The 21637-nt window shown below is 45.6% G+C and overlaps 1 protein-coding gene across 1 annotated transcript in view; it reads right to left on the bottom strand.

Moving 5' to 3' along the window:
* Positions 1-16663, bottom strand: part of ATP9A (ATPase phospholipid transporting 9A (putative)) — a 49159-nt gene extending 32496 nt beyond the window's left edge. Inside the window, 6 exon segments of the mRNA XM_039563367.1 lie at positions 70-121; positions 981-1039; positions 6165-6273; positions 7906-8019; positions 8306-8450; positions 16494-16663. Coding sequence (XP_039419301.1) covers positions 70-121; positions 981-1039; positions 6165-6273; positions 7906-8019; positions 8306-8450; positions 16494-16561 — 547 coding nt within the window. The 5' untranslated portion in view covers positions 16562-16663.
* Between the last annotated feature and the right edge of the window lie 4974 nt (positions 16664-21637).

Genomic DNA, 21637 nt, shown 5'->3' with positions numbered 1-21637 from the left:
AAGATAATTTTCTCTAAACAACCAGTGAAAGGTTAATGGCTATTTTGACAATTGGTTCCAGATGTTTACCATTCTTCTCCGACGTCCTCAGGAAGATCATGTCAGCAGGGACCCTCTGGTTCTGGGAGGAGAAGAAAGGCCATTATTGTGCACCCAGCCCTGCACGCGTGTGCAGCGCCTTCCCCAGCCCCACTGAGAGCAGCAAAGGCACAAAGAGGATTCCTTTGTCAGCCTGGAGCTTGGGATTTAGTTTGCTTTGAATCCTGAACTCGCTTCCCTGCAGAATTCCAAGTGCAGGATAATAACTGGTGCCAGCTCCCACTGACCAGACCCAAGGGTTAGGTTTACAAAAGGGCTGGAGAGTAATTCTAGAAGTATGAAGAAATCTTAAACTAATGCTGGTTTCCTTTCAAGGAGTCCCATGTTAACACAAAGGTTGTATCTGTAATCTGCAGCTACCAATTTTCTCTTTTCGCACTATTTTCATACTAATGGCTTTAGAGGTCACAGCTGCTTGCAGAGAGTGTGTGGGAAAAACATAAACTCAGTGGATAAAGAAAACCACATAAAAATTTGTACAAGGGGGGAAATATACCTGTGTGTACCAGTGCCTACAAATGGATCACTGGGTCTCCCAAAACCGCAGTGTTTATACCCAAACAAACACCTGGATGCTGCATTCGTATCAGGTATTTAACCTGTGTCCAACAGTCAGAGAAAGGATAGGGAGGCTCTTTATCTTGCTGTAGTTTAAGTAGAAAAATGAGGTTATAGGTGCATGCCTACTGATTTGCCCTCATTTGTAAAGATAATGATGCCATTGGTGGTGTGGGGAACCCTGACAAGTGATAAAATATTTTAACTTGTGTTCAACACCTGACATTCTAAGCCTATTGTAAAATATGTATGAATTTAAAAGATCTCATTTCTAAGGTCTTGTAAAATAAAAGTACACAGGAAAGATGAATATAAAGACAAACCTTTTCAACAATGATGAGGTCACCGACTTGTATGTTAGAGCTCTTCACCTTCACAGTCCCTGCAAAGGAAAGGTGCCAGTGTGTTAGAGCAGAGCAGGACAGGGCTCAGGGGTGCTGTGGGGTGCTCCTTCCCTCCCTCCCACTGCACTATGGTGGGGGAAAATGGGAAATGTTTCCACCACAGGAATTGGGCAACGCTGCCCTGTAAAGACTTCCTGAGCCCACTACTCCCACTATGGCGTGGGTCCCCCAAAAAGGGCTGAAAGCCCCTCATGTAACACCTCCAGACCTCAACCCTGGATGCAGAAACCCCTGGCTGCCCCCTAATGATAACTCCGAAACAACAAATGATAACTCCTTAAACTCTTTTTTTTGTACTGCTTAACTCATGAATTCAAAAATACTTTCAGCATCAGGCAGATGACAGAGCAAGAACAGAAAGTTACAGCAGGGAACCATCAAATCCAACTCCTTTTCCTTAGGCACCTGAAAATGTAAAGCTTGACTCTCAAGCCAAGCCCTGGAAGCTGAAATTATAATGGGCCCATCTAAAATCCAGGCTCATTTCCTCTCCTGCCGCAGCTCCAGTGTCTGGCTCAGCTCTGCCACCTCTCCTTTGCCTCTTGCTGGACCTGGCCAAACGAGCCCTGCAGAGAACAGGTCCTACAGAAATCATGTAAATATTTATTCCTGTGCAGCTGTCAAACATTTCCCAGTTACTCTAAAACAGGGGATTAATTTAACAATTGGCTAGTAATTTCAAATCATTAGCCAGCTCTAGATTTGGCTTCTCAGACTAACTAGTGATTTATAATCAGTTAATTTGAACCCTGCCTCTACATGTCTGTTGTATTTCAACAAAAGCCTCTTTAATCTGCTGTGATTTGAGTGGAAGTGGGGGAGGCACGTGGAGCTCCCCCTGGCACAGACAACACTCCTACTGTACCTCAAAATTCATGGGCTAACTGGCCAGATAGCAGCTCTGGGGGAAAGCAGAAGGGGGAAGGGAGGGGGAGTAGAAATTAGCACAAAGCACAAAGGTCACTGGGATTTTACTACTGGCAGTCCCTTCATTAGCATCCTTCTCAGGATATGCTTCAGAGTTTCTGCTCCAAATTAACAATGAAAGCCATTCTGGGCTGGGGGCAGCCTGCTGCTTTGGTGACACACTGTGTGCTTAACAACATGCTTCACCACTGCTGCTAATAAATGCAGACTTCCTTGCATGCTGTAATTATTCCTACAAATTATAAGCAGTCATGGCCCATTTCACAAATATCTCATAGGTCTTTCATGGATTCTGGAGTTTGCCTTGTGAGATTTTTTTTCGGGTTTTTTGTTAAAAAAAAAAAAAAAAAAGGTAAACAAAACGAATGCTGGGCTAAAGACATCTCTGCTGGGGCAGGAAGCAAACCGGGGATTAAGAGTCCATTACGCTGAGGCTTGAAAAGAAAAGCTGCACTCCAAGAGGATCAAAAAAAGCATCCCTGGCAGTCTTGTGTATGGGCTATACAAAGTTAGGTACTATGACACTAAAAGGGTCTGACAGATAACATCTCTTCCTCCCCTTTTAATACGGTTATTCACAAAACAACAAAAAGTGCTTTTGAATATTCTCCTGTGCAAAGGAAGGGGGGGAAAAAAAAGCCCATGTGCTCTCCCCACACCGGCACAGCCATTCCTGGCCCAATGTGCAAAAAAGCTGTGGATTTGTTTAACCCCATTTTCTGTATTCTCCTAAGGATCACAAGGATTTATCTGGTGACTGTCAGTAGCAGCAGCGCTACCTGCAGGGTTCAGGGAAACTTACTTTTGTAAGGTTTTCCTTAATGAGGTAAAAAATCATTCTGCAAAAGAAAAATTAATGCCTGGACAAAGCTGTAATGTGATGATTTCCTATCATTACGCACATAAAAGGCTTTTGGGATCATTATTCTGAAAACAGTATCATCTGCTTTAAAATCTTTCCAATATGAGAAAACCCAAAGCAGCTGGAGCAGATTTGTCTTGTTCACAAACCCTCCCAACCTCAGCTGTTTGAGGGTAAAACAAAGAGGGGAAAGAGGGGACCTTTCTAACCAACACACGTTTTTATAACTCCTGGATAAATGAGATGCCCTTTTTAGGTAGCTAATTCTGCTTTTCCAGCCTCCCTGGCCCCCGTGGGTGACATCTCTGCAGTGTGTACCACACGTCCTGCTAAGAAGGGCCAGGACCAGATGTTTCCTTTGACTCAGAACTCCCATAAAGAAACTTACTTGAATTAGTTTTATTTTGATCTTGGGAATTCTATAATTCCTTTTTCTTTCTGTGGGGAAACTGCCACCTAAACATTAGATGCTTTCTCATGCATGTTTAAAACCAGCTAATAGCACAACTGTTCCATTTCCCAGTACTGCTCTGCTATGAAAGTATCTTTGTAATTATAAACTCCTACTTTTCTAAGTGCAACTAGAAATGCTTCCTCTAAAAATACATAGGTTTATTTAGCATTTATATCACTTTCAGTTGTACTTCCTTAAGTTAATCAGACTAGAAGTTGGTGTGCAACACTTTTTAAAAGGAACTAGTCTTGAGCTCTTGTTAAAATCTGTTGTTAAAATTTGTCTGGTATTTGTTTCATTCTTTGCTGTATCCTGATTTATCTTTTTCAAAGACAAGAAAGTAAACATAATAAAATGCAAACAGTTTGTTCCAACTTAAGCTATGATCTTTGAAATTATCACTAAATCTGCAGTGTGATGGATGTACCAGAAAGCAGATTATTTAAATGAATAAATATATTAGCCAGAAGAGATGCCTTTTTCTACCATGCGAGCACTTAAGTCCAAATTTCAGAATAGATCTGCAAAGCTTCACTGAGGCACAGCTCCAAACACTTAATTTGGAATTAAAGATGAAGCCAGAGGTTTACTAAAACAAGTTAAATGCATCTAAAAAATAGAAAAAAAAAAAAAAAAGGTGGGGGGGTTGTTTGATGTGCTGCACCAGACTTTCGGCTTTTGTAGCCTTATGCTGTGGAGCAGGACTTGCAGAGTTTGGGAAAATATTGTTTTTATATGGCTGGTAAATGCCAATGATCTGTATCTTAAGTAGCACCCCGCAGTAGGAGGTCCCTTCCCACTTTTCTCTGGAGTTTCTCTCTATTATGCAGCGCTACCCAGGCAGGGGGGGCTGCCAGAGAAGAAAAACAAGCCAGGAATTTGCAAGCACAGTTCTAGCTTTCCATCAAGCAGATCAGAACACAGACCCCTGAACACAGAGAGGCTTGTGGGTTTATGAATAGGGGATTGAAATTTGATTATTTTTTATAACAATCCAAACAACTGTCCTTTAAATGGAGAGCTTTCCACTAAAAAATATGCTTTCCAGAAGTCTGCTGGTTTCATCATTTTGGAACAGAAATGGATCATCTGGGTAAAAAGATAAAAAAAGTTTAGGGTGGAGGGGTTTTTGTCATTAGGTCTCAGCATGGGGCTGTGCCAAAACCCTGCAGGCATGACCTGTGCTGTTCAACAGCAACAAAAAAAAGAAACAGTCTGTAAACAGCCCAAGTCAAGTCCTACTGTCAGCTACACTGAAAACTAATTGTTCACATCAGCTGTTCCCAACTTAGTTTGATATTCACTGCTCCTACTTCTGAGCTGGTGATGGTCTCCCTTGAAAACCCAGCTCCTTTCTCTGACTGATAAATCAAACCCCAAATTTCCATCCCCAGCCAGCATGGCCTCACCAGGCTCTTCCCTGCTCCCAGGTAATTCTCAGAGGTGCTGAGGCTTTAATCAGTGGAAAAGGAGGTGATCAGCTCTCCCAAAAAATTCAGTACTGAGATCAGTGAGAGACAGAAAATTACTTTTCTCCCCAAACCATGTGACAATCAGAAATAATTTTCTACATTTTTTTCTACTCTAAACTATACTACAGAGTCTCATTCCTGTTTCTGCACAAAATTCATGCTAAATACAGTGGGGCTTAAGATTTTCAGCTAGTGCCCAGCTGCCAATCCTCCTTGCTTTCTTTCACAAAATTAGAAAAGTTAAAGGACTGGGGGGAGGGAAATCATTCATGGGAAACGTAATAGCAATATGAAAAGAACTAAAGGAGAGGTCAGGCCCCTTATAGATCATTGAATAGAATCCAGAAGGCAACTCTTTTATATCTTTAAATAGATGTAGTACACCCCTCTTGGATGAGGCTTTTGTTGGTTGCCAAGCATTTTAAGTGTTGTAGTAAGAACATGTTATTAAAAGGGGATTTAATATTCAGAAACTCAAACTCCCCAGTTTGGAGTTGCCTCATAACTCCTGGCATGTGAAATATATCCAGCCTTAAGCAACTGCTTTTAAAAAGCAGCCTTATTCCTACAAATGCAGCATATTTTGCTACACCTACATCACTGCATCTTAATTCAAGGGTGTAAACTTTTATAACTAAGAAATTGGAAATGGAAAAGAACCAAAACTTGCTCAGATTCTGTTCATTCCCTTTTTAAAACAAAACCCTGGCCTCGCCATCTTTTTGTCATGGTATTAGGAGTAACTCCATAGTGAGGCAGCACTGGATTGTTCAAATGAGAATTTAAAGGTCTTTGTTAGGTACAGCACAGCTGTGAACAATGGCCAGGGCAGGGTCAGGCTCAGCTGAGCCACAGCCTGGGCTCCCTCACAAATGAGGGCTCCAAACTCCTCATGGCTGGAGAGAGGCTGAAGGGGATGGACACAGAAAATGCAAGAGCTGATCCTGCCAGTCCTGAGGAGCTACATCAGCTGCTGCTGACAAACACACACATCTCACAGTCTCTTTAGGCTCTTTAGGGTGGGGAGGCCCTGGCACAGGCTGCCCAGAGCAGCTGTGGCCATTCCCTGGCAGTGTCCAAGGCCAGCTTGGACAGAGCTTGGAGCAGCCTGGGACAGTGGAAGGTGTCCCTGCCCATGGCAGGGGTGGAACCGGATGGGCTTTAGGGTCTCTTCCCACCCAGACCATTCCATTAATCCCTCAGCAAACCCCAGCCTCCCCCAGAGCCTGGTGAGGAGCCACCCACGAGCGGCCACCCGGACCCCGAGGGCTCGGCGGCGGCAGCGTGGCCACGGAAGCCACGTGCCTGGGAGCCCACAGCCCCCTCCCACTGCCTGAACTCTGGCTCTGGCTGTCAGCAGGGCTGGATTCCGGAGCCACAGAGCCGACCTCTGGCTGTGAGCTTGCTGTAGATCTGCGAGTTCACTTCCTTGTCCCGCATGTAGCATCGGATCTCCTCGGCCGCCTCGCGGATCACGGTGACAGCCAGCACAAACCCCTGCGAGGAGCATGGGGGGAAACAGGAGGGATGAAAAGGTCAGGAAAAAAATCACATCTGCCTCTAATAAGAGCAATATTTATCAGTGCCACTGCCAACAATCTGCATTGCCTTATTCTATCTTATCTGCCTAAATCAGTACAGTAAGATGTGCTGCTGTGCAAACTCCCAGTACCAAACACACAGCAGCTGCTTTAAAAAAGAGTTGTTGCTTAAAAAATATTTCAGTTTTATCATGATGCTCTCCCCAAGCAAATCTTCGCGAAGTTTACCTGAAGAATGTAAGTACCATATTTCATTTCACCTCACAGGTGAGTAACTGAGACTGAGGGGTTACACAGAATTCCAGGGTAAGGCAGGATCCCACAAATCTCAGTGCTCCCACCACCACAGAGCCACTGAAGTCAGCACAACTCCTCTGGGAGATTTCTTTACATAGAAATTTATACAGAAATCTGTATAACCCCCTTTTTATATACACAGATAAATAGAGAATGCATGTGCCTTCGTGTGTGTGTGTGTACAGACACTCCACCTACACAAACAACACTCCAAAGATATTTATGTGCACTACTCATGGTATAATTACATGTTCGCCTGATTAGGGCTTCAGTCCTACTTTTTGTGCATATGAGCAGTCACTTAATTTCCTCTTGCCACAAGGAATGCCCACATCACATCCTTCACTGTATAAAAAATAATTAATTAATGCAAACAGGTTCTTTATGGGCTTGGTATCACAAAGTCATGTTTCTCCTAGAGACTATTAGCTCAGCCTCACCAAACAGTTAAAACACTCCTCATGCATCACAGAAAATGAACTTTTTACAACCTGTATTGCGTTGAAAATTGCAACCATGTACTGATTACTTTTGTCAAGAAGGAACTTTAAGAAGGGAGCAGGATGATTTTAGGAACTGAAGATTTCCAAAACATACATATATCTAAATGTGTGATCTAATTAATTTAGTAATGAAATGCATTTGTTCATTTACCTAGCAATTCCTACCTGCTTTCCAAAATAAAATTTAAAAAGCGTCAGCTATTTTCAGCTTGGGTTTCAGCTGCTTGAAGAGTCCTCAAATAATCACCCCAAAACATTCCCACATGTTCCAACTGCCTGTGTCATCTCATGTGTCATTCCAGCCCCAACACTTGTAACAGCAGCAGTAATGAACAAAGAATTTTCTTATCCTGCTTTCTGGCAGCTCATGTGCAAGTTCTAATTGCTCACCTGGCACAGACGAGTCACAACTGCCTATACAACACAAAGAGAGCTCCTCCACGTGCACCTGTATTTAATTTATAGGACAGGATCCTACAAAACCAGCAGCAGATTCACACAGCAAATGCAATACAGCATTTGAGAGAGAATTCATGGAGATCCAGGCTTTAACACAAATTGAATTTTAGCAGCAATGTCCCAAAGCTGCCCCTTCACTTCTTGCCGGCTTTTACCAGGGATTTCACTGCACTGAAAGTCTACATTCTACAACATGCACTGCACAGGCCTCAGGAAGCAAGTTAAAAATGTGATTTAAGGTGCAAACTTACACCCCACAGAAAAGGCAGCACAAGAAATTTTGTCAAGCACTGAAACTTTCTTGGGTAAATAAACCTTGAATGACCTACCAGAGGAACCCAGTATGTGTAAAGGGCACCAAGCCTCATTTCAACCACAAACTGAGAGCAGGCCAAGAGCAAGAAATAAAGGTTGAAGAAGTATTTGAACTGGTTAAACAACACCTAAAAAAAAAGCAGAAAAAAAGAGGAGGGAGGATGTTATACATGTTGAACTAACCACCAGAAACATTTCTGCATGCTCTCCTAGTGACTAAGTGCTGACTTGGGGCAGTTCTAAAGCAGTCCTGGACACTCAGGACAGATCAGTGTCTGGTTTGCTGCTGCCCTGAGGCAGTCTTGGCGTGAACTCTACCAAACACAACCCCACCATTTGCTCCAGCTCCTGATTCTGCACTTATCTACTGTAAAACCACCAAGAAATGGGGAAAGCAATTTCATTCATGCTCACCCCAGGGAGAAAGGTAAAGAAGTTGTATTTCTGATTGTTGATGACATTGCGAGGGTATCTCTGGTCTCTCTTCTCCGGGTGGCCAAGCCAGACAGTCCGAGGCCTGGGGTCTCTCCTCCCACAGCATCTTAAGCACTCACAACACCTGCAGGGGGAACATTAATTAACCAATTAGTTAATTTTTAACACACTTCTCTGAGTCACACACACCCACTGCAGCCCCTGGCCCACCTGCACCAGCTCCAGGTGCCTCACGGGACCTTCAGCCTGGCACTGAGGCCACCAAGAACTCTCTGCTCACACAAATTTCAGTGAAGAAAAGCATGCCCTGCCCCACATTATAAATCCTGACTCGAGGCACAGAACCAAACCGAGGTCAGGTCCATCATGGCAGGTGCAAAGATGCACCGGCCATCCTTCCTGTACCTTGGAAAAGCCTCTCTGCTCAAAATCACCAAACCCTCCCAGACCCCAAAAGGGCATTCTTCTGTTGTCATTGCTGCTTTCTGAAAGCCAATCTCTCCCCATGCCCTTGTTCCTTCAAGAACAGACCTATTGAATTTCACTGACACTTGGGAGAGCCAACATCAGCCAGATTGATAACCAAAAGCTTCAGGGCTCTTATAAAACATCTTTCCAGAATGTACCACAAAGATTTGTTCTTGAATCAAGCATTCTGCCCCAAAAGTTCTGTTCAGTGCACAGCTAACAAAGAAATAACGATTGCAGGAAGTGCACAAAGCACTCTGGAAGTCCCTGTCTTGCCAGAAGACACGTGGCGCATTGAACAGAGCTCACAACTCTCCACACAGAAGGTGGTTACCTGTCGGGGTCCCTCCCCTGCCGTGTAGCCCTGGGAGAGGGGCCCTGAGGGCACAGACACGGGGTTCCCCTTGGTTGGTTTGTGTTCCCCTGCGCGGACAGAAGGACCCTTGGTCCCGTGACTGGAACAGTTCCTCGGCAGAGCTCCGGCCATGCGGCTGGAGAAATAAACATCTCTCTGAAACAGCTATCAAGAATCTGTCTGTCCAAATATATTTCCTTTCCACGGGACTCCTGGTTTGATATATGCGTGTTGCAGGATCCCCACTGCAACAGTTACCTACAAAGAACTTAATTTTTAAGGTTTCAAGCCCTGCTGGCTGGAAATAGAAAGAAGTGTTATCAGTTAAGTCAGTTCCCTGAGTACAGAAGGGGACTAAAACTCGACTTTGCTTCCAGAAATAAAGAGGTGTCACCATGTGATCCAGTGCTCCCTGGGCAGGCACAGGTATTCACTTCACCAGCCTGACTTGCAAGGTGATTTCTCACAGGCTTTCAAAACTACATAAAAGGACTTTTGCTTAATCAAATTACTTGGACATTATTCTGTTTCATGAAGAGTCACAGAAAAGCCCTGAAAAGGTGGATTTTTTCTAGTCTGTACCAAGAACAATCTAAGCCCTAAGTACAGATGCCACCCAAGCACAGGGAAGGTGGTTGTCTTCTGAAAGAAGCTTTGAGACCAAAATGCTGACGAGACAGCAGAGCACTGCACAGCACCCACACAGCAGTGCTGCAGGAACATGCAATCACAGGTTTTGGATGATGCCCAAGAGACTCCTTCGGCTCCAGGTTATGTCACACCCTCCATTCCAACAGTTTGAACACCTAAATCAAATTACTGGAATGAAATTGATGCCATGAAGATTTTTTGCCTTTTCTTTTATACCCCTGTTATACCTTTTTACAGCTTCTGTATTCCTAGTGCTTTTCCCCTACATTCTTGGACTTGTTTGTCAAGCTAAGAGACTCAACATTTCAGAAGCTTCGTAGCCAGGGATCAGTGTGCCCCAGACCCCAAGGTGCTCTCCAGAACACATTCTGTAAACTGAGATAGAACTATCCAGGGGAAGGTTCCTTGGGGAGGGGGGTTCACTCGAGCCTCTCATTGGGGAATCTTTGATAGATCTGCTAATTAGTAACACCTATAATGTTATACCCGATCTTTTGGGGTGGGCAGTTGGCGGGGTGCATTTCGGTGCATTTGACCTGGACACGTGCACCTAAGGATCCTTAAAATAAATACCAAGATAAAATCCCTTTTCCCCTTCTAACCATGTTTGACTCTTGATTTTAAGCCCAGGAAAAGGCATCAAAATAACTGGAGATGTTTTAATGTTCAGGTATACATAGAAGATATCTGATTCCCTACGGACTTGCAGCACCACTACTGCCATACCTGCTTGCCTCTGGATAGGGACAGTCCCTGTGATTCTGCATTTGTCACCTTTCTAAGCCAGTGGATTTCCTTCTTCGACTACTCCCTAGGTAGTGCCACACAACCCTAAATATAACCACTTCCAAAAGTTATGCTTGCCCCTGAAACTCTCAGTTTTTGTCAACTCTACAAACTATTTTTACTTGTTAAAAAAAATCTAACTAGTAGATTCTTTTCCCCCACATTTGTGTATAACATCCAGATTGAAAGGCAGTTGGTTACCAAGACCAGACAAACAGCAAAGCTGGTGTTAAACACTCAAATTCACAAGCTCTACTGTAGAAGTGTATTTTATTAGCTGGATACCTTTTAATTGCAGTTTGCTTTTGTGTTTGTGGGTGAAGACCTAAGACAAATAGCCACTTGCATCCCAAATATATTCTAATGGAAAGTAGTGGAAATGGTGGTAATTTGGATTCCAACAGAATATAGATATGCTCTGCAGGAAAAAAAGAGAGAAAAAAGTGGTTTTCCTTCTTTCACAAAGGAGAAAAGGCTCCAAAAAGAGGCTTTGCTCAAGGGAGCAAATCTGGTGTCCACACACCCTATTTCATCACAATGTGCTTTCCAGTCAGGAAAAATCAGTCAGTCCTTGCAATCAGACATCTGAAACCGTTTACCTTTGTTTATTTTTTAGGTTGGGCCTCTTATAGGGATTGTACTCGACAGCAAAAATACCCACACACCTATATCATAATATTTACAATAGGGTGACCTCTTGTAGCATTTCCACCACGAACACACTCGTTGCTGTAAGAATGGTAGTTTACAAATGCTGTGCTGCTATAGGGTTTGACAAACAACCTAAAAATAATGCAGCTCCAAGTGTAAGCAAGAAAGGGCACGGGAGAATCTGCTGAGTAAAAATAACAGGTTTGTGAAATCCCTGCCTGGCTGAAGTCACAGTTTTTGCAACCTCCTGAATGACAGGCAAAGCAAACTGAAAACCTAATTAAACAAACAAAAGAAAAACTTCCTGCCTAGCAAGTTTTGAAGGCAAATATCAGGAGTATCAGTGCCCAAATAAAGAATATCCAGCATTTCTGCTGGAAATCTCCTACACAGCCTTTCAGCACGAGGTTTCTGTAAAGTATTTAATAAAAAAAAGCCCAGCCAATGAACAGAATACTACAACCATCGCTTGCAACACTTTAACTGGGGAGGTTCCTCAGCGCTCAGGAATCCCAGCTCAGGAATCCCATTACATCACAGCCCAGGGCTGCAGCCTCAGCCAGGAACTCGGGCACCAGTGGCTGAAAATCCGGACAACAAATCCTGACTTTTGCCCCATAAACCCAGGATTTTTGTTCTGAAGGCACCTACTCAACCCCAGCGCTGGCATTTAACCCTCACCTGCTCTGTGACCGTGTTTTCCCCTCCTGTGCTTTGCTGGGTGGGCACAGAGCAATCCACCATCCGAACCGTGGGCTAGCAGGAATGTTATCTCACACAGTAATCCTTCAAGTGCCAGCCCATGGCTCGCTGAAATAAGTTAGAAAATGAACTTTTGGTAAGAACAGAGTAATTTCTCAAGCACAGAACCATGTGCTTATTCTTCCAGGCAGATATTTGTCACTCCTCCCAAACATATCCAATTGCCTTAATTTTTAATTATTTTTAAACTTTTCAGTGATGTCTCAAACTTCACTGGGGAAGAATCAATAAGATCATTAGTTCTCCTTTTCCCTTTCTCCTCTGGAAACTGAATAATCTTAATGTAAAAAAGAAAAATCCATTCATTTGGGCACCAGAAACAAAGTACTCTGAGCACATACAAATGTGTTTTCAGATTAGCTTTGGTGCCCATTAGATAAAAAGCCTTTGTGACTGGAGCTGTCAGCTTTTTCCAGTTGCTTTACTTGTTCCTCCCTGGAAGAATTTTGCAGGCATTATGTAGTTCTGTGATTTGCTGTTTCTTTGGCTACCATCCCTACTTTTAAGCCTCAAGCTTAGGGACCCAGATGATGAGGGAAGGGGCTGCTTCATTTCTCCAAAATTCTCTGCTCAGAGCAAAGGCAGTGTCACAGGAGGAAGTTTCTGGCAGAGAAGTACTGGCATTATTGGAAGTTCTAAAATGTTTTCCGTCATGAAATCTGAAGACTGAATCTTGGAAAGGGAAAGATTGTCTACAAAAACAGCTGGAAGTTTACACTGCTGCTGAGAAACGCTGATAAAATTAATGTGCACTTTCCAAGAACAGGAATCACAAAGTTACAGACATGTAAACAGTTTTCTATAAAAGTTTAGGAACACATTCCTAAACATTTCTCCTTCTCCATTTTGGAACTGGAGCACTGAAGAACAATCCTGCAGTAACTCCTGAAGTATAGAAAACTAGCAAGTGAGGGTAAACCATGGACTTTTAAAAAATATCACCTTACAGAAAGAACATGAAAAATACATGAAGACATCTTATATGGAGAACCTGATACAGAACTGTGCATTTCATATTTTAAATCATAACCTGGCAAAAATAATAACAGGAAACAAACCCACAAACAGACCCAAACAGAGTCACAACCACTCAAAAGAATCTCTCTGGATGCAAATTGTACCTGAAATTCTGAGTCCTGTAAGTGATGCTGCCCTTAATCAGCACAGGGATCCAAATGAACGGGAGGAACTGAAGAACAGGTCTGCTCTGCACTTCACCTGGGATTGTATTTGCTTACAACAACAACACATTCCCAGTGATGAGGTAAGAGGCAGTAACAGGGCAGACTGGCTGTCAGATGAACAGCCACTAGCAAGAAGCAGGTTTTATTTATAAATTCAGTGTGTTTGATGGAGAAGTATCTGAAGATCAAATGAAAAATGCTTCCATGCACATTTTCCAAGTAAAACAAACCCAATGGCAAAAAAGTGCCACTTTTGTGCAAACTGAGGTGGAATTTATCAAATTAATGCTGAAGTTCATTGGCATATTTAGTCACTTCTGAACCAAGCCCATTCCTCAGATGATGTTTCTATGACCCTCATGGGCTGCGCTTGGCATCTTTAATACACAAACCATGACATTACTCTAAAAGGAGGGAACAATTTTGCATGGCTAAAGAAAACCAGAGCCATGCACGACCACCTTGCCCTTTTATGCACCTCCACATGAGTCATTCCATGAGAAACATTCTGGAACATTCGTGTTGCAGGCCATGCAGCCGGGATGGCTCTGGAAGGGGCCAGGAGAGCTGCAGTTCCCGCAGCCCACAGCCCATGTGTGGGAAGGCAGCCCAGCCCCAGCCCTGCATGTGCCAAGGCACACCCACACAGGCACACCAGGGCAGGAGCTGCCGTCCCTCTCTGTTGACTCTGAGATGGAATTTGCCATTTTAAACAGAGCCAGAGTACACAGGCACGTACAATGGCATGGCCTGATGAAGTGTTCCTGTAAAGCTCCTCCTTCCCTCTCCTTCCCCCCGCAGCTCTGGATCAAGGCCTTTACATGGTGGCAGCAGCATGAGCACAGCAGCTGGCTGCTTTAAAAGAAGCCTTGCAGGATTGAGGACTGACACCACAAGCTATTTAGGGGAAAACTTGTGTCATGCGCTGAGCAGAGCACCTGAGGTACTCGAGGAACTTGCAGCTCCCTCCCCGGCACAGCGCGGCCCTGGGAAGCCCAGGCTCACTCCCATCCCACCACCAGTCTTGCTGCAATTAATGCCATCCTTCCTCCTACCTGGCACAGCGCTCACAGAGCTTTTCAGAGTGCTGCAAAGCACTGGGTGAACACGGCTGAATTCAAGGCACACAGCACGGGAATTCAGAGCTCAGCCTTTGATGGGAGCAAGGAGGAGCCACACTGAAGTTGTGCTCAGGAACAGATCCCTACTTCTCCCACTTGGTTCATTAGGCACACGGCTTCTCTCCGACACAGACCTGAGCTGTCTGAGCCATCACTCATCTCTGCAGGGCTACAGAGCCAAGCTCCTCCCTGGCTTCTCTTCAAAGCATGCCAGAGGCCGAGGGTAATGAAAGCCTTGCTGGCTGGCACCTGCCCCACAGGTGAATTAGGCATTTCTCACTTTTATGTTAACTGAAACAAAGATTTCTATGAAGTCATTCAGTACAGGACCTGAAATCTGCTCCCCATTCCAGAAGACCACACTGACAAAAATCTGTCTGAAAACTCACCCTCACTGGTGGGGGAACCTCTGCAGTAGAAACCAGCTGGGGCTATGCTAACGTGAAGCCCATCAACACTTGCTTATCCTGAGTTTTCATATGCACCAAGGAACCTAACTTGGATAGGTTTTGCTTGGATTTTTCCTCAGAGGGAATAGAAGAGAGGAGGCCTTGATCATGGCTTAGGATTCCCAGGGCTCTGTTCTGGATGTGACACCAGGGACCTCCCAACCTGCTGGAAGATTTCTTCCATGGTTTATAACACCGGTTTGGATTGGCTTGACCCTGATGCTTTGCTATCCATCACTTCATCAAATACCAAGAGATCACATCACTAAAAGCAGGGTTCCTCATATATGACAAATCCCATCCCCAAACAGTTACTGCACCAAACAGAAACCCCAAATCCAATTTATTTCAACTGCTACTGAGTAAAAACCCTAGGCAATCTTCTTTCACATGCTGCTGGAATTTTTTGCTACTGCTGGAAACCCTCTCTGTGGCTGCTAATCAGGTAGAATCCACAGGCAATGAACCATAGCTTGGGTTAGCTGAGGGCAGGTTCTGCTAGGCAGCACTAACCACATCGGAACACCCAAGAGGCTCTTGGTGGAGATTAGAGAACTCCAGGAAAAGAAATCATTCAAGGAGCTTTGAGAAATTTCCCAGGCCGTCACCTCTCCCCGCTCCCTTCAATCACGCCACCAAATGCAGGGCCATGGTGGCTGCACCTTGTGGCACTTGCTCAGCGGTGCATGTGGCCCTGGCACGGGGGATTGCTGCTGCTGCATCACACACACCTCCCCGGCGAGGATACTGCCACAGCAGGTACCAGAAACAATGCTGGCAATAAGGAATAATTCTAACGCTGAGTAAACTATGTACAACAATGTCAGTTACAGGAATCTGAATCCAAACTACTGCCCAAAATATAAACGAGCGTGTATATTTCCCCTTGTTCTAACAGTGAAGATTTCCTTCAATATTTTGGTTTGTTTTGCTAATATCACTCGCCACATTTTAAAAACCCAAATTCTCCAGGGACAAATGAAATGCTGTGATAATTGACAGCCAGGTGACTTGGATACCACGTGCACCCTGCTGTGTGCAAACCAACCTGTCTGCACGGTGGTGCAATTTCATAATGGAAGAGTATTGGAAAACCATTTTTCTTATTAAACTTCCTGCATGGGAATACCGGTATAAATATATACACACGCCTCCTGTAGGGACGCATCACGCACTCAGGCTACTGCAACATGGCACACAAGGATATTGTGTTGCTGCGCTGATACAGTAAATGGGAGCCGGGGCCTTTGTTACACACACCATCGATGGTCCAGCGCTCTTCCCCAGCCAAGGCCGAGGGATTCTCCAGCCCCGGCCGTGCGCCACAGGGGGATGGATGATGACAAGCAGGAGCCGGGCCGGGCGGGTGGCGGCGGCGGTGACACGGCCGCGGTGACACGGCCCCGGCCCGGCCCCGCCCCTCCGGGCGCTGCTGCCCCGCCCGGCCGCGACCCCCGGCCGAGGGGCCCCGCTGTGTCCGCGGCTCCGGCACCGAAGGCCGGCGGGGCCGGGCCGCCCCCTGCCAGGGCTGTCCCCGCTCCCGCACCCCGGCCGGATCCTGCCCTGCGCCCGGGCGTGCCACGGCAATGGCGTCAGGAGCAACCTGTCAGCGCCCGCCTGCCTCCCCCTCCTCCTCTTCCTCCTCCTCTCCTTCTCCTCCTGCCCGGGCTCGGGCCGCGGCCGCCCCCGCCCCGCGCATCCCGAGCGCGGCCCCGCCGCCGCCCCCGCCGCCTCCCTCACCCGCCGCGGTGCTTGCTGTCCATGCGCTTCTTCTGCCGGACCGGCTGCAGCGGGATGTTGTCGGTCATGGCCGCGGCCGCGGGGCGGAGCGGAGCGGAGGGAACGAGGGATGCGCTCCCGGCAGCGCCCAGCCCGGCCGCCGCCGTCTGGCGGCACCGCCGAGGGGCCGGCCCGGCGCCGCCGCCTCCCAGCACGCAGGTGCCGCGCCCGCCCCGCCCGCCGGCCCCGCCTCCGCACCGGGCACCGCCGCACCGGCTCCGAGGGATGCTCCGCCGGCCCCAAGCGCCGGCACCCGGCGGGTCCTTGGGCTCGGGTGGGGTCGGGCCCGCTCCACCCCGGACCGGGCAGGGCAGCCCCGCCCCAACCTGCCCTGCCCTGCCCCGCCCTGCCCTCGGCCGTCACCTGCTCTGTCCTTTACCCCATCCTGCCCCTTCCGCCGGCGCCCCGTGTTCGTTTCCCGCTCTCTCTCGGCCTCAGCACCTCTGCAGCTGAGCCCTGCTGTCTGTCCTTCACACCCGCACCACGCCCCGCGTGTCCTCTGCCTTCTGCAGCCAGCGCGGAGCTGCGGGGCTGAGCTCCCCTCCTCGGTACCACTCCCCACCCGCGTTACAGGACTGTGATTTATGCTGCTGCTGCTGCTTGCACCCTGCGTGCTCAGTGACCTTCACCCATTCCTCACAACGCCCATTTCTGGATAAAAATTCAGATGTCCTCTGCAAATTTAGGCACAAATTGCTCCAGCACTTCTGTTTATGATTTCAAGCATCTCGTTACACTGTGGATTACACCAGCCCAAAACCTGCAACTGTCATTTAATTTTTTTCCTTACAGTTGAAGCAGAGTCATCCAGACATTTTGCAATGAGAACATTTCAGCAACACAGTGAAGAGTTACACCAGTTTCAGGCAGCTGTACTGAGACTGTTTAGGCAGTTATTTCCAATGCCATCCTAACTTGGGCTGTCTTACTACAAAAACTGTTTGTAGGACTGACTTTTAGGCTGTACTTCAATTAAGTAATACCATGTTTTAATTTCTTATTTCCCAGTCTACTGTTCTTACCCCCTCATGGAGACAATTGAAGTAGAAACAGAAATCCCCTCTCCCACAAACACTTCAGCTTATGAAACACATTTACTCTATTTTTCCTCACATTCTACATTTCAATTTTTTAATAAGAAAGGATATGATGCTAGAATTCACTGCAAATGATAATTTAATAAAAGGAGCAACTGAAGAAGCGAAACAGGACCTTGTACTTGACCAAAACTACTCACACCATTGCCTCACACCCGCTGCCCTAATGCTGTACAGGCTGAAATGCCAGTCTGAGCCTCCAGCCTCGATTAAAATAAAACTTACCACATGCCATTTGTTACTTGCTTTGATGGGAAAGTGGCACTGGGTTTGAAAACATCCAACATTCTTTCAAGCAACACATTTTGGCCCTGGATGTCTTTGTGATCAGACAGAAATTAGTGACATCCCTCCTTTACACGGAGCAGCTGAACATCCTCCCCATCATTCCTGCCCAACTCCACCATCCAAGAGCATGGGAGAAGAAAACATTGACTGTTGTAAGGTGACTCAGTCCCAGTAATCCTAAAGGAGGAGCACAGGGATACCCTGCAGCCTGCAGACTCACACAGCCTCTGAGGAGCCAAACAAACTTTCAAAGCCTCCCTCACGGGTGCTCTGATTTTCTACCTTGTATTGAGACACTTTTGATTTTTAGTTAGAAAATCACTCTGAAGGATCCAGACCTGGCTGTAGCCCAATGGGCTAAACCCACTCCCTGACATATTTCTGGCATAACATTTGCTTTGCTGGAAAGGCTTCACTTGGGATCTCAGCACTCACAGCAGGTACGAGCTCTCCTGGTTTCCAAGCCTTTGATTTTCATTCTCCTATTGAGAACGAATGCCCAAGGGAAAACCTCCAGCCTCAGACTAAGAAGTTAGATTTGTTAAATCAAGTGAAATAAAACCTATTTTGTTTTTTTCTGATGCCACTGGCTTGCTTTGATGCTCTATTTTTGCAAGCGCAGAACTTGAGGCTCACAAAGGAGCCCTGCAAGCTCCAGAATTCATACTGCACCACTACTAATTAAAAGGAGCTGAGTTATTTTCCATAATTTTAAATCATTATCTATGGGGTTTTTTCTCCCAGGACCTTTTTCCCCCAGATGATTAAATTAACAGCAGAGCAAGCAGTTTTCTATCTCTCCTTGCTCTCCTCCCACCAAGTGATTTGTCTTAGAACCAGAGCTGGACCACTTGGCCCCCTCTGAGGCTGTGCTGTAGGGAGAGTTCATCAGTTGCTGTCACTGTTCTCATCACTACACATCATAAATCCCGTTTCAAACCCAGGAATGGTTTATTGGCAAGTCCAAGGCTGAGCCCCCATTTTGAACACAAAGAGTTGGACGAAAGTACCAGGTTGTTGATTGGGATGATTTAATACCTTTCCCCTGAGCAGGCAGCACAAGCACACCTGCTTTGCCTGTAGGATTTTGTTTTACAGACTGAGTCTCCCATGGCCTGATGATGTTCAGGCTCACAAAGACAAGTGGAAGCTGATCCTGGCAAAGCCCAGCCTACAGACAGGCTCCAGGTATCCATCAGCCTCTCCCAGAGTTTCCCACTGGTTTTGGAAGCTTTTCCTGCCTTATCTCTTGCCTTTCTCCCCCACTGCTCCCCTACAGCTCTGTGGCACAGAGCACTGTCCCCTCCTTGTCCCCGTGGCTTTGCCTCCTGCTCTCTGCCCGTGACACCAACCCCTCACCCACACGTGAGGCCTTCCGGGGCCCCACTGATCCTCAGACACAGCCAGGTCTCTCAGCTCCACTGATCAAAGAACACGGAAACAAACTGTGTTTGGGGGTGTGCCCGTATTCCTTCAAGGTGCAAGTCCTGGTGCCAGTTTCCCACTCAAACAATGGATCGGTGGTTCTGACAATGCATTTGCAAACTGTACCCATTAGCTTTTTAGCACAATATGCTATAAATTTTCTTCCATTATAGCTGTTCTACTAAATAAATAATTGAGCTTTTTATGCATAGGACTATTTTTTTTCCTGATGAACACAGAGGAAGGTCATAATAATAATAACAATAATAATAATAATAAATAATAATTAATGATAATGATAATGATAATAATCTGTTGACTTTTTATAAGATGAAAGATTAATTCAATTTTGGAACTACTTTTGGGTTTGTTTATTTTTTTTTTCGCTAAGCATGAGAATTCTGACAAATTAGAGAAAATATAGAGAATTCTGACATCTAAGGAGTTGGCTCAGACTAAAGGTGTATGACTGGTTGAACAAAATGTTTATGATTCCACAGACAGCCTGAGTTGTGCCATATTCTTTTTACCTGTTATTATCTGATTCCGTAAGTGCATGTTTTACAAACACCAGGGTGCACCTTCTTTGTCTGAAAGCAGAGCCCGTTGTACGTGGTATTTGCAGCTTTGTTTCAGGGCTGTGTTTGCAGCTGCCCCGTTTGTAAGGAAGGCAGGGGAAGGGATTTGGTTGCTAAGGGCAAACATGCAGCACTTGGCTCCTACACTGGGATAATTCCCTGTGCTCCTGACTCACTCCCACAGTGACGGGCAAAGAGGTGGGTTTGGTGCTGTGAAACATCACTCTTCCTCGAGGCAGCACTGAAACAGGCCTGGACTGTGGCATTCAATCCCTCAAAATCAGAGCAAACCTGCAGAAGCCGCCCATTCCCGGGCTCAGCTCTGCAGGCGCGGGGCCACTGCCGGGAAAGGAGCATCTGAGAGCCAGGGAAACACAACCCTGAGCTGGGACAGCCCAGCATGAACCATCAGCAGGGTGGGATCATTGTGCATGTGCCCTCAGCCTCCACGGGATGCATTCATCTTGGAAATTTATCTTTGAAAGGGCTGAACTCAGACAAGACTACTGCCATTAATTGGGGAGTTAAACACTCCCAGATTATCATGCACTGTTAACACCTGCAGCTCGGAGCTGCACGGATGGCTTTGATATTATTTTTGCTTTTGACAAGTGGGCGATAGCGGATATCCTTTAAGCCTATATTTAATGAAGCCCTCCATAAATCCATCAACACTTGCTAAGGGAAACTACAATAAAGCTCCTACTGCCATGGGCTCTGCTATGCAGAGAACATTTGGCATTCTCATAATGAAGTTTCAGAGCAGATACTGCTCACGCTGCTCTGAGGAAGCGCAGTCTTTGTGTTGGATCTTTTTCTCCCTCGCATAATTATATGTTCTGGATCAAGAAGAAAACAACCCTGTCGCACCTAATTTTTAAAACTGTAATAGTCAAACTGTCGTTCAGCTAGGACAGCTGTCAGCTTAAGAAATGAAGAAAGAAAAAGGCTTTCTAGACAAATAAACTCCCACTTGCATTTTATATTTGTATTTCGTTAGTTCTTGAAATGATCTGGCTATTAGTTGTAGCTGTTCTGTGAATTCTTGCCATATTGTTTTTGTGTTATACCTCCTGTGAGTGTGATAAAAAATGTAAAGCTATAAACTGAAAATACTTGTTACATGTTTTATATTTGTGACTTTTATAAAAATAAAAAAGAAAAGCAAAAAACCCTACATAATGTAGTTATTTTGTCATTTAAGACTGGAAGAATTGAGGGGGAAACAGAAGAGTAAGTAGTGAAGGAATGTGATGTTTCTCAAATCTGGACTTTGTGAGTTGCAAGGGGTGGAGTACTTCTAATGCATACAGAAATTTAGGTACCCTGAGGCAGTAAATCACCTCAATGTGTGCTGAACTTTAAAGACCTAAGTAATCAAACTGGTTTCGTGGGAAAAAAACCCCAACCAGTGTATCAAAAAAGAAAAAAAGTTATGTTTGGTATTCTGAACATCTAGACTGCATGGAGACAGATTTTTCTAAAACAAACTTTGCCAAGTGGATCAACAGGACTGTGAAGGGCTGTAAGGCCAACCCAGGTAACTTGATTTAAAAACATCCTCGCATGCATAGGACTGCAAAGACACTGAGTATCTGGGAAGAGCATGTGAATAAAAGATTTCAGGACTGGTTCTGTATTACTACACTGAGAATACAGGTTATTTGTCATTCTTTTCCCCATACATTTCTCCTGCATCACCTCCTGTTTACAACAC

This window comes from Corvus cornix, chromosome 20 (assembly GCF_000738735.6).
Source record: "Corvus cornix cornix isolate S_Up_H32 chromosome 20, ASM73873v5, whole genome shotgun sequence".
Classification (NCBI taxonomy): domain Eukaryota; kingdom Metazoa; phylum Chordata; class Aves; order Passeriformes; family Corvidae; genus Corvus; species Corvus cornix.
The sequence above is the reverse complement of the archived record's forward strand: the minus strand, read 5'-3'. Positions and strand labels throughout refer to the sequence as shown.